The following is a 13,255-nucleotide window of genomic DNA, read 5'->3' on the forward strand; positions in this document are numbered from 1 at the left end:
GTTTTGTTTTTGTTGTGATTGAGCACATAAGTGGTGCCGCAGCTGATCCGGTTCACAATCCATTAAGTTTTCTTGTTGTCGGTTGCACAAACTAATGAGAATTACAAGCCGCTGAAAAGTTAAGAACGCTCTCAAGCAGTTATATGGTGGACACATTCATCTCGACATGACTGCTGCAATACAATCACTCGGCCATAAAAAGCATGAAAATGTGTAAACGCATCAGGATGTCACAGCACTGACCATATTACTGATGTCAGCATAATGGTTAATGGACTGGTACTTATAGAGCACTTTTCTATTCCTTTTTACTACAAGCTTCATTCACTCATTCACACAAGTGCCTGTTCCTATGCCTAAGCCCTTTTAATCTAACATCACACACCAACGGACAAATCAGAGGGCTTTTAGTTTGAGCACAGTTTGGGTGGAGACCAATAAGGTCATCAGTGTGCGAAGTAGCAACAATAAAATCATTAGGAAAGACTAAAAACCTAAATAACTTGCTTTAAATGGGGAATGGCCTTCCTGTGTTAATGACGTACTTGCTTGCAACAGTAACCGTAGAAGACATTGGGCGATTCCCAACAGGAATCTTGGCATAACTTTCACCAGCTACACCCTGAAGCCTGCGAGTCGTCTTGCTTTTTAAGTCAAAATCCCCAACATACATTTGGTTTCAATGCAACAACTTCTGTATTCTCATATAGGTTTTATTAACTGAAAGGTTTTATCCACTGCTGCTCCAATTACAAATCTCCATTTAATATTTCTTTATTTTAGTAAAAACAGCATGAGCTTCCAACACATCTGAAATGCCACATAGACTTTATTTTGTTTTTTAAAGCACAGCTGGGTTTTGTATGATCAGAGCTCCACCCAATTCCCCTTCCGCTATCACAGAGGGGTGCCATGGAAGTCTTTCATGCCAGCATAACGGCATGCTTATATGTTTCTGATAAGATCCAGTCCCCAGGGTTAGAAACAAAGTGTTATTTTATTGTCAGACATTATTTACTCCTTCATTGTTAGAAAGGGTCTACTGTGGCAAGCGAAGCATACGTAATGCCTCTTTTTCTACCATTATCCCTATCACCTCAGATCTATCATATCAAAGCATTACTCCTTTAGTTGAGCCTCAAATGAAATTTAGACGCCCCAAATCCCAGACCATCACGAGGGAAGGACACATCATATTTCATATAACTGAAAAGGCAGAACACACATTCATATTAGACTTAGAGGATGATAAAACAACAGAGACAGAGAGAAAAAACAAACAACCTTCAAGGAAATGAAACACGAAAGTCTCAGTCTTTGTTAAAAGCAATTAAGGGACTCTATTGATGAAATGATTTTATTGATCAAACAAAGAACCTCAGCAAGCATGGCCCGTGTTTCACCTACCGAGCGTTGGGGAGACCACTTTACCAGGGAAGGAACAGACGATGCTGGTTAGTGATATTTTAGTGTGGTTACACACTAAAAGCAATATTACTTAATACTGCTGGGAGCAACCTTTTCTTTCACCGCCTGCTACAATTTGTTTCCATGACACCTCAACTTTTGGCTCGTACCTATTTTTACTCAACAAATACTACTAGGAAAACACCAGAGGCTCCTAAAAGTAATGTTTTGATGACTTGATCCAAAAGTTATTTATGCCCCGCGTTCTTGAAATATGTGCATGAGGGCACACATGCAAGGAAGAGGTGATGAAATATACGCTTATGCCAAAAACCTGCCCCCCTCCCCTCACCCCCAACCGGTTGCAGAAGATGGCAGCAACTCCCTGAGCCTGGTTGTGCTGGAGGTTTCTTCCTGTTAAGTTTTTCCTTCCTAGCGTCCTTACCTTTCAGTCTAAGCACCTTGAGCCGACTGCTGTTATTTGGTGCAATATAAAGAAAATGGAATTGAAAAAAAAAAAGAAAAGAATTGGACTTGAATGGAAATAGCGTGCTTTCAAACATGCTAAGGTGAGAAAAACCGAGATATTTTATATATTGCTGTGCTTCTTTATGAACAGTAAGAGCAGCCACGCAAAGCTGTTATGAAATGGAGTAAAAATGCGTTATATTTAAGATGATTCATATTTCCTCCTGTTTCACAGTCTGGCTTTTGATTTCATATGCAGAAAAAAATTCTTTATAGTTCTGAAAAATGAGAGGAGACTTAGCCTCCAGATTCTGATTGCTAATTTTTGTCTGATAGTGGGAAACCGAGCAGGTTTTGTTTGAAATATCAAAAGCACTGAGCTCAGGATGTTTTTCCTAAACTTGAATACTCATTATAAAATCCTCATGCAACTTAAAGGAAACATTTTTTTTAACTTGGATTTTTCTTTCGATTTTAAATAAAATTCAGCTGAGGTGGAGGCGGAGGTGGACACAAGGTCGTCTGGTTGGGAGTAAAGCCCAGACTTGAGGCTGTTTTCGACATTGAAGCGCGGCTCGCAAGGTCAACTGCCAGTCCCGGGCGGCCGCAGCCTCCACCACAGGCGGTCTGCTGTTGCAAACGAGAGGCTAAGGTGGGTTTCTGAGGTTTACCTACGGAAACTTTGTCAGGAATTTCAAATCTTTGAATTATCTTGGCTCAGACTGAACTTTGCAGAGCTTTAAGTTGGGGGTCACGACACACAGCTGTCAAATAAAAGGTGAGAGTTGAATTTGTAACGCAAGAAAAAAAGAAAGGCAGTTAGTGCAACACAGTAACTGTTTTAACACGATTATCTTGTTTTCATTACCATCGGAGGCCACAAACCATAACTGAAAATAACACTGAATTAGTCGCCCAGGACTCGTTTATTAGAGGAACTGGAGGTGACAGATTAAAATGAGATCAGTTCTGCAGTGGTGGGAAACTTCTTCCATTCTGTGTCATAACAGCAGGTAAGCAGGGGCAGTCTGAAGGGAGTGATAGTGTGTTAGTGCCAACTGAGCCGACACAATAATTAATATTCTGTCACCGTGTGACAAACACAGCAGAGCCCCTCCAGCTTCAGGCTGTCACGGGAAGTATTTGTGAAAGAACTGCTCTATGTGCACCTTTGTGCAGTTCATGTACTCAGTCGCCTTCTTATTCTGCAGAAACCTACAAAAACTCCAAACGCAAGGAGCATACAGTGCATACAACTCCACAAGTGTGCACAAACAAAAAATGTGAAGAACTTGAGCCCATAATTGCTGACCTGATGAACACAGACATTGCACTTGTCACAGAAAACCATCTCGTTGCCGTCCTCTCCCTCCGGTGAGCGGCAGACGTCGCAGACCACGTCCTCATCGTACTCGATGCCCAGGCCTTCCTCTGTCTCGATGGCCTGCTGCATCTTCTCCTGGCACACACTCTCCAGCTCCACCAGAACGCACTCCATGGTGAGCTCATCGAGCTCCGGTAAGCCTGGCGGTGAGAAAACAAAGTAAAAAACAAAAAAGATTAGTTTGCATTTGTCGTACAGACGAAAACTGAACCAGACAGAAACTAATCATCCATCTCTTGTGAGGCAGGGAATTCTTGGTGATTAGAGGATTATATTTTGTCTGGTGCTAAGCTGTTTTTTGTTTTACACATATTGTTTTCTTTGAAAGCTTGAAGACTCAAGCACGGCCTCTGGGAGAATGGATGAGTATTTAAGAAAATACTAAGCCTGTACAAAACAATTAAAGCTAAGAGTAGAGTTCCAAGGTCAACACTCACTGGTTTCTTTGAGTTCCTTTTATCGACAAGGATAACAGAAACGAGAAGCTGCTCATATGAAGTTCAAAACAAGCAAGCCAATTTACAGATTTCAAGTTATTTTGGGCCTAAATGCTTTGCATAACACTAATTTGAAACACACACAGCCTTCATTTGCGTGTTTATCTCACAAGGTCACTTTCTGTTTCTTCAGGGCGGCTCAGGGCGAAGCGTGCTGAAAATTAGCCGAGAGAGTGTCAGCTGGAGTCGACTGCTAACCAGAGTAAGAAGAGAAATATCACATGTGCTCTGCAGGCCCATTAGCTACCAAAGCCAAAATTTGAAGAAAAGCAACCAAAAAATAAATTAAAAAGTGCCATTAAGCCTTTGTTGCCCTCAGCTTAGCTCACTGTGCCAAAATGTGTCGACATTAGCATCAGTATCCCTGCTCCATTTGCATCTCAAAGTAATGCCTTGCTCTAAGGCTGGTTAATTGTTGATGAAGACTGATCTAACTGGCAAACGCAAGCCTTCTTCCTCATGAAAAATAAAACGTTTAAGATACCAGGAAAGCAAACAGTCTGGTTTCCAGGATCGTGGCGAACAGATGCAGAATATTATTATCTCATTACCTGCGATAAGATTACAGTGATTATACAAAATGGGTAACAGGAAGGCATTAAATCTAGTGTGAAAATTTTTTTGGTTTTGTTTTTTTTTTCCCCCTGAAATGCAAATGATTATTTCGATAACAGTTTAAAAACCGTACAAAAATATTCTAAACGACACACCAGTGTGAATGCTGGCCGTACATGATGTTCACACAGATTAAATCACAGACTGCACAATCTCTGGTCATCATTTTAAAGTTATGTGAAACCTTTGCAAACCTAAGATCCAGGGGCCGGGATCGGCCCAACAGACACCCCAATGCGCCCCATTTGACATCTTTGGAAAATAGATGGGATGCATGAATTTTGGACTTTCAACAGTGTTAAATAAACTTCACAGTTAGTCCTCCACCACAGCCATTCAAATGAGAGCAGAGTAAAGTAATAGTTAAAAACATTAAATGAAAGAAAAGTTCCTATTTTTTCACTATTTGTTATAGAAATGTTTTTTATAATGTATCCACAGTAAAATACATAAATAAATGAATTCAAAAATTGGATTGGAAATAATGAAATACATCTCTGCAACTTTTCCCCTAATTTTACAGATTTATTTCTTTCCATTTAATGAGTTGTGCTGACTGATGTCTTTCAATAACTACAGCAGAATTTCTCTACCACCTTTTTCTTAAATATTGAGATTCTCACTTAAGATCAAAGTGGGTTGTGTGTGGCCCACAATGTAAAATGAGTCTGGCATCGCTGCTTTAGAGTAAAGACTGATACGCACGGAGAGAGTTGTGAAAAAACGAGAGAAACTTTTGAGTTGTTCAGATGCAAACTTGTCGTGGAAATCAACATCGAGCGATGATGATCTGATGCTCATGTTTCTAAGCAAGAAAAGGAAGAATCGGGGATTCTGGTTTCATCCAATTCTAACGAGAAAGCTGTAGCAGCGAGAATTTCATGGTTTGAGCCTTAGGTTGAAGCTGTATCACGACAGCTTTCGTACGTATTTCAGGATGTCAGTGGGGCAGTTTGAGCTCCTGTAGGAGAGATGTAAAATTCGAGCTTGTTCCAAAAAAACAAATGCCACAAATTTGTCCATCTAAAGTACGCGGTACACCCTTCAGATGATTCCTGATTAATACAGCTAATCAGAGGCCAGTGTCATTAGAGTCCTGCATGCAGCAATCAAAATAAAACTTTATCAAGTCTGTAGCTCTGCATTATTTTTTGACTCATTTGTAGGATTTTGCACTCAGTTGGGAGGTTTTTATAACTGGAGTGGGTCAATTTGTGGATCTTATTTATGTCATTCATTCTCTTCCAATCAAATAATAATATTAACTAAGCAGCAGCATGATTTACTGCTCAGGTTCTTTTTGCCAACAGGGTGAGCTGCTGTTTAACCTACCATACCCCTGCAATGTACTGAAAATAACATCGACTTTATTATGATAGCCAACATCTGCTGCTGAGGCAGAAAACACGTGAATTGGGCCTCGAGCTGGAACGTCGACATGAACAAAGAAAGAACAAGAAGAAGAACACACGTGATCGTTGTCGTGGATTCAGAAGCTGCTTCTAAAGCCGCTGAAAAGGGGAAGCGGAGTTAGATATTAACCTGCCGTGACATTTACATCATGAACTAAGCACACATACCTAAGACCGCATTATCTGTTGTCTCCGTGTTTGCATGTGGCAGCTGTGAGCACATGCAGGGATTCTTTCATTTTTGTGTATGTGCAGTATTTGTGTGTGTGCTTAAAAGTAAAACAGAAATTAACACAAACACACACAAAAAACACAACTTCCTTTTCTTCATGCTTTGATTCTTCTAGTCTGCCTGACTGCTTTGGCTTTCAAACTTTCATGTACACTGTGCCTTAATGCACTTCTCTAATTGTATTTCTATTAATCTACTCAATGCAGCATAATGCTAAACACTCTGATCTTACAGTAACCCAGAGTTACTCATCCTTATAATCAGAATTCATGTGTATTTAGCTGCTGTATTGACCCAGTTTTCTCCAAGAAGACACATTTTCCTACAGCAAAACACAGCTGCCAACAAATATTGTAAACACGTATGATATCATTGAATGTTAAAAAAAAATTATATTTGATTTTGTGGGGGGAAAAAACAAAAAGCACAAGCCACAAGCTGGCTGTGTCCCAGCGGCACAAAGCTGGATTTTCACAAGAAAAGTTGTTAGGCTCCAAGTTATCCGCTTGTAATACCACATGTACTGTGTGGCAAAGTCACCACAGGCTGGTGCATCTCGTGCAGCTTCATACTTAAGATACGCTGCTGTTTGTGCAAACCGAGCAAAGGATAGGGAACAAGAGACAGAGAAGGAGAACAAAATGAACGATTTAGCCTAGTGTGATTAGGAAACATAACTGAAAACTATCAATTCAATTCAATTTTATTTATATGGTGCCAATTCACAGTTGCTTCAAGGATTGTTAGATTGTAAGGTAACGACCATACAAGAAAGAAAACCCCACCCATCAGATAAGCCCCTATGAGCAAGCACTTGGCAACAGTGGGGAAGAAGAACTCCCTTTTAACAGGAAGAACCTTTCGGCAGAACCGAGCCCAGGGAGGGGCGGGGCCACATTCCATGACAGGTTGGTGCATCTGATTAATCGCATTGCTGTGATGCCATATTTTTTACGATGTGGTTAAAACCCACCCTTGTTTATTCTGGAAATAATAATTAAAAAGTGTCTGGGGTTAAGGAGTAATTGTGTTTCCAGGTAGCAAAACTGTGGCATCACAACAATGTGACTGGTCACTTGGACTGTTGATCCTGGATTTACATCAAGGGGCAATCGTGGCTCAAGAGTTGGGAGTTCGCCTTGTAATCGGAAGGTTTCCGGTTCGAGCTCCGGCTTGGACAGTCTCGGTCGTTGTGTCCTTGGGCAAGACACTTCACCTACCGCCTACTGGTGTTGGCCAGAAGGGCCGATGGCGCAATATGATGCGCCTGATTCAGGGTCACCTCATCCAGCAGTGATTATAAGTTTAAGAAAAAAAGTAAAGTTTTAAGCCTAATTTGAAATTAGAGATCGTGTTTGTGTTCTGAACCCAAACTGGTGCTGGAAACTGAAGGGTGTGCTACATGAAGCACTTTGAATCACCTTGTTGTTGAATTGTGCTATACAAATAAACTTGCCTTGCCTTGCCATGAATGATTGAATGATTAAGAAAGTGCTCTACTGGTATAATCTGGTACCAAGAGGTACCATGTGACGGAGTCTGATTATACAAGTCTTTGTATGTAGAGGGAAGGATTTTATATTCAATTCTTGATTTAACATGGAGCCAAAGAAGAGAAGCTAATATTGTAGAATCAGCTACCAGCTGAAAGCAAACAGTGTTAGGGCTTAACATTTACCAAGTTTCTTTGCTTTGTTACTCTTCTTTAGTAGTTTTTAGTAGTTTGTGTGCTTAGTGGGAAGTTATGCAGTGGTACATTGTGCAACCTGAGCCTGCAGGAGTTCAATTTGGGCCTTGAATAATTCAGTAACAGTGTGAATTGGCCGTACCCGTCCAGGTCTTTAAATGTATATTTGAGACTTTTTGCCAATTTTGACAACCCTAAAGCTGAATAATGCAACACCATCGAACAAAAGTCCTGAAATAATCAGCGATTGCAGCATGTCCAGGATCAACATTTGGTCTCCAAGAGCATATTGTGAACACAAACAAAAATACACAGATAAATCTAAATAGGATGTGCAGCACTGAGACAGAAAACGCTGAATAATCCCATCATGATTCGGCAGCCTCACCCAGCAGAACCAATCAGCCGTCTGTTTGTTTTGTTTAGCGTTGAAGGTTATGAGAAGCTTCTGCCAGTACGCGTGTGTATGCGCATGCACGTCCGAGTTTGATTTAAAGTGAATGTGCAGCAGAAATAAAGCCTGAAACCCCAGCGGGGATTTATAGACACAATTATTATGCTTTATCTGAAAAGAGCCAATCAGATATTGAGTAAAGTGGCGGAGATGAGAGAGATGCTCGGGGTCAGCAGTTGTCACCATGGCAAAATGGGGGATGTAGAAAAGCAGAGAGGAGAGTGTCAGGAAAAAAGGAAGCGAAAGGGAAGGAATAATGAGAATGGAGAAAAAAGAAAGAAAAGAGGCCACACAGCAACACTACAACATATTCACAGCATCTGCAAGTTTCAGAAAACCTCATTTTAAGGCTTTTTCTGTATTTTTTTTTAATAGAGTGATTTTTCAATTTAAAAAAGAAATGAAAGGAAAGGCTGGTGTTTGCTGGAACCTATAAGATAAAGGTTCTGAGACTATAAATGGGTGGTAATGGAAAAGAAAAAACACAGACCTACCTGTGAAATGAAAAGAAAATGCTAAGGCACCTCTTTAGCTGATTAATTCTTTACTTAAAAACACCAGCTGCCAGTCTCATTCCTCAGGAGAGCTTTCCAAATGAACTGAATGTAGTAATAAATCAACAAAAATAATTAAGTAATAATATCTCTTTAAAACAAACTAAAGAGTCGCTCCCATGCTTTCCTGTCAAGCTTATAAAACCCTGGGTAGAATCTCTGATATTTAGCTTCAGCCCTACAGGGGGAATGAAATTCACACACTACCCAGCTAACAACTCCCATGAAGTGAAAACACATCATTTATGACACATCGGGGTGAGTCACTTCATAGAGGTCAACACTCAGACGAAAAACAAGTCAAAACACATCATTTCCAGCGCTTCATCCTTTACAACCGTGTTTACAGCCTTTGGAAAGTCTTCTGACGCTACGCAAGCGGAGTGGAACGGCCCTACATTTACACAGGTTAAGTGAGATTTTCCTCAGTGTTTTCAGGCTATTATTATCAATAATGCAGTGCTTACCCATCTGTCTGAACTCTTGGTTGACTATCTGTAGCCAGGCAACATCCAGGTCATCCAGGTCATAGCAGCTGTAGAGCTGGGTGGGAGGAGGCCGAGTATCACCTTCCCTCTCCTGCCCGTTGTTGGACAGACCACCTGTCGACTCCGGCAGCGACCTGCAACCAAAACGAAGATGCATGCAGAGAGTTTTATTTGTGCGGCCTGGAAGCAACAATAACTCTAGTATCCAAGAATATCCTCTGAAGCAAATGTCACATGTTGTGTCGATGTCACTGGTTGTCACACAGAATCGGATAACTGCCAAAATTCAAGTTTGGTTTGTTATCCATGCGCTATCCTCTACTCTCTTTTAGTGTTACACTGTATTCGGTGACTTTGAAGTCCTTGTGAAATTCACAGATCTGTGAATTTTTTTTAAAACTCCATGTGCTCTGTGAGGAAAGTGGCTCATTATACCAACATGAATTACGAGGAAGTCCTTACAGACAGGTCCTGACCTCATTGTCCACAAGTACTGAATCACAGTATGACGGATTAAAAAAAAACAAAGACCCAAAAGACCCAATGACAAATCAAGCAGTTGTGGCCAGCAGTGACACAACGCTCCTCCAGGCACTGTCTAGTCTCTGGAGCCTGGGGACCAAATGTCTGTCTGTCAACAACAGCAGGAAATGGGGTCAGGAACTCTGCTCAACCCACTGGGAACCAATAAAGACTAATAATCACACGCAGGCCCACATAAAGCATTGGGACGCTGCAAGAACTAACAAACACGTGAAAAGACACAAAATAAATCGCATACCCGCCATCACGAAGGCAGTGACCACACCCGAATAATAGGCGGAAAAAAACAAGACAGCATTTACAGTAGATCACACACACGCACACCACGATTTCTCCAAAACATCTCTGTGTTTAGCATAGTAACAAACACACACCCTTTTATTCACTCGCTTGCCACTGAAGTCGAGACCTTTGCGTGAAAAGGTGAAGTGCGTCACGATCACAGCAACAAACAACAAACAACCTTTAGCTCTCGGTGTTGCTCCCGGCCTTCAACGGCTCATTATCGCACCGCTTACTTATTACCAGCCTCCTCCATTACTACTGTCACATCAAACAGCGCTGAGATCATCTTCCTCATCTTCGTCATCATCATTATCCTCCTCATTATCACCGCCACCACTGGTGCCGTCGTGATCACAAAACAGCTGCCACAATTTAAATCCGCTGTCTTCACCAGAATCACGTTTCACGGGAGTTGCCAGCTCAGTTAAACGTGAAAATAACACAAACCGACGATGTAAAAGCAAAAAAGCTTTTAAGATAAATGTTATGAACAGACCAGAATAAGTTTTTAATCTGGTGTATACAGTCATCTCATCCAATGAGCTTTCTGCAATAAAAGGCTCGACTCAACTGGTTGCTTTCTGGTTGTATTATTATACAGAAGCAAGGTTGCTGAGCAACTATGTCATTTTCCAGTTAAGTCGGCATCCTGCAGCAACTATGTCACTATTTGTGGAGGAATTTCTGGATTAGTGTTCAAAACTGTGATGTTCTGACTCTGAACATAAGCAGTTTATGTGCGTTTCTGTTACATTTCTATAGCTGTGTATGTAGAAAGTAACAGATTAGCAATTTCTGACACTTAATCTGAGTTATCACTGTCTTATTGCCGTTTTATCACAGTCTTGATCATTAGAAGACTCCAACTGACTGCAGGATGGGGAGCGCCGTCCTGGTCCCCATCTTCAAGGCAACTATTTCAAAAGCAACAAGACTGCAATAATTTTGTTTTCCCTAGTCTCAATATATACTGTCTACACAACATTTACCCCAACTTTCTTGTAACACAGGTCTAATCTGTTTTTGAGTCATCCAAGTCAAAGTAGCCCAGAACACAGCACAGTCATTGTTAACTTGTGAGTAGGGATGGGTACCGGTGTCCGGTGCCATGATGGCACCGGTTCTGACATAAACGGTAGTAACCAGACCGAAAAGCAGCGCACATTTCGGTGCTTTATTTCGGTGCTTTTTTTTCCTGAGCTGTGATACACTTCTAGCCAATCATTTTACGTTTCCGAGGATAGTAGGCGGGGCCAGGTACGTACGTTCAGTTAGAGCAGAGCTACAGATTAAAAATGTCCAAGGCGAAGCGGTCAAAAGTCTGGCTGTACTTCACAGCAAAATATGCAAACTCAGCAGCCTGCAACAAGTGCTTTAAGCTGATACTGTGATACTGTCAAAGGAGGTAACACCAAGAATCCGATTAAACAGCTGGCGACGCATAGCGGTTTTTTTAAAAGCCGAGAAATGCGCCGTATTTGATAGCTTGCTGCGAGACCTCACACCGTGCACGTCGGGTGGGTTGCCAGTTATCGGACCCGGAGCAACATCCCCCAAAAACCCGAAGAATAGAGTCCTGGCCCCTAGCCCTGCCAGTGTAGCAGAAATGATGAGGATGATGATGCAGTAGCAGCCGTTCTTCTCTGCGTGAGTAGCTTCATGTTGTTCGTGTGTAATTTACGTTGAGTAGGCTAACCACGTTATTACATTAATGCATGTAAGGTGAACTAGCAAACATCATCATAGCTACATGCCGCTGTCTTCTTGTTTGATGGCAGATACTCCCTTCACCCTGGCCAAAAAGGCTAAAATGACCAAAGAAAAAGTGGAAAACAGTTAAACATGAGAGGTTTTTGGACAAAGTTTGTGTTTTTTCCATTGTTTAAGCACTGCTTCCAGCCAAGAGTGATGCCATATATGCCACATAGCTGCAGAAAAGGCACACATTGTTATCTTTTTACAAAAAAAACCAGCTGAACATGAGAGGTTTTTGGACAAAGTTTGTGTTCTCCATTCTTTAAGCACCGGTTCGAGCACCGGTTCGAGCACCGTTTAAGCACCGGCACCGTTTCAAAAGTACCGATTTGGCACCGGTATCAGATAAAACCTAAACGATACCCATCCCTACTTGTGTGTACTCTGATTATTATTATTAGTATTTCAAAACCAGAATTTTAGCAGTACAGAGAAGCAGCATTGAAACAGCTGCTGGTTAACATGTTGTCTTTAATTTCTGTTTGGCATGTTTAGATCAGAACAGCAGAACGAGATCCATCGTTATTTGGAATTTGACTTTATTAAAAAAGTCATTCTTTACTTTATTTATTATCTTTTCAGACCAGTTCTACTTTTTCTGCATAATCCATCATATAAAATGTAATCAAATAAAAAAGTCTCATTTTGAAACTTGTTTTATTAGTTTTAATCTTTTAACTTTATGCGTGTTGCTTCCCACGCAGAGTGAACAGCAGACACTAATGGTTTTGTCACTTTTTACAGAATCAAACTCAAAGTGATGTCAGTAATTATAAGCTTTAAACGCTACATGGTTGCACGCTGTCCCACACTCCATATTATCCATTGTTGATCTACACGGACGCCACACGCTCGTACGTCATTGTCGTCATTGTCATGAGACACTCTCACAAACAAAATCACGGTTTAGTAACGCAGTACCGCTGCATGCTTAGTGGAAAGTGACGGTAATCTAATTAATCCCCTTGCTTTACTCGTTACTTGAAAAAAGTAATGGAATTACATTCAGTGGAAAGGAGTTATATACTTTCCACTGAAAGTCAGTAACATTCTTGCAGCTGTGGTTCACTGATCTTCCTCCATCATCCAAGTATCAGGTAGAAAGCAAAGCTGAATTCGAATATATTTATATACGAAGACAAAACAGCAGGAAATCAGACCCTGTTTTGGCCTGCTTTCAGGCTGATATCTGACACTGGACAAACAGGCCTGGCCAGTTAAGTGGCAAAGGGGAGAAAAGAGATGCACAAACACACACAGAGGGAGAATAGGTTCCATAATGGGGACTCTGGGCTGGCTGTTTCCGTTATGTAACTTTAAAAGCAACAAGTGTCTTATTACAATGGAGGCTGGTGTTGTTTCATTATTAAAGGATAAGGCTGGTGTCATTCTATAGACACTTGGCTTTAACAGCAAATGCTGTAAGAAAAGGCCCAGAACCAAAATTGTGTTAGTTCACTACTCCTTACTCCTC

At 41.1% G+C, this 13,255-nt stretch overlaps 1 protein-coding gene across 2 annotated transcripts in view; it reads right to left on the reverse strand.

The window, feature by feature from the left end:
- Positions 1-13,255, reverse strand: part of jade2 (jade family PHD finger 2) — a 233,344-nt gene that overhangs the window by 101,365 nt on the left and 118,724 nt on the right. For both annotated transcript variants that reach the window (XM_082548884.1, XM_082548883.1), the window contains exons 5-6: positions 9,178-9,332; positions 3,188-3,399 (exon numbers count right to left, since the gene is read on the reverse strand). In XM_082548884.1, the coding sequence (XP_082405010.1) occupies positions 3,188-3,399; positions 9,178-9,332 (367 nt within the window). The remainder of the gene's footprint in view (positions 1-3,187; positions 3,400-9,177; positions 9,333-13,255) is intronic.

This window comes from Aulonocara stuartgranti, assembly GCF_965226115.1.
Source record: "Aulonocara stuartgranti genome assembly, chromosome: 10".
In the NCBI taxonomy this organism is placed as follows: Eukaryota; Metazoa; Chordata; class Actinopteri; order Cichliformes; family Cichlidae; genus Aulonocara; species Aulonocara stuartgranti.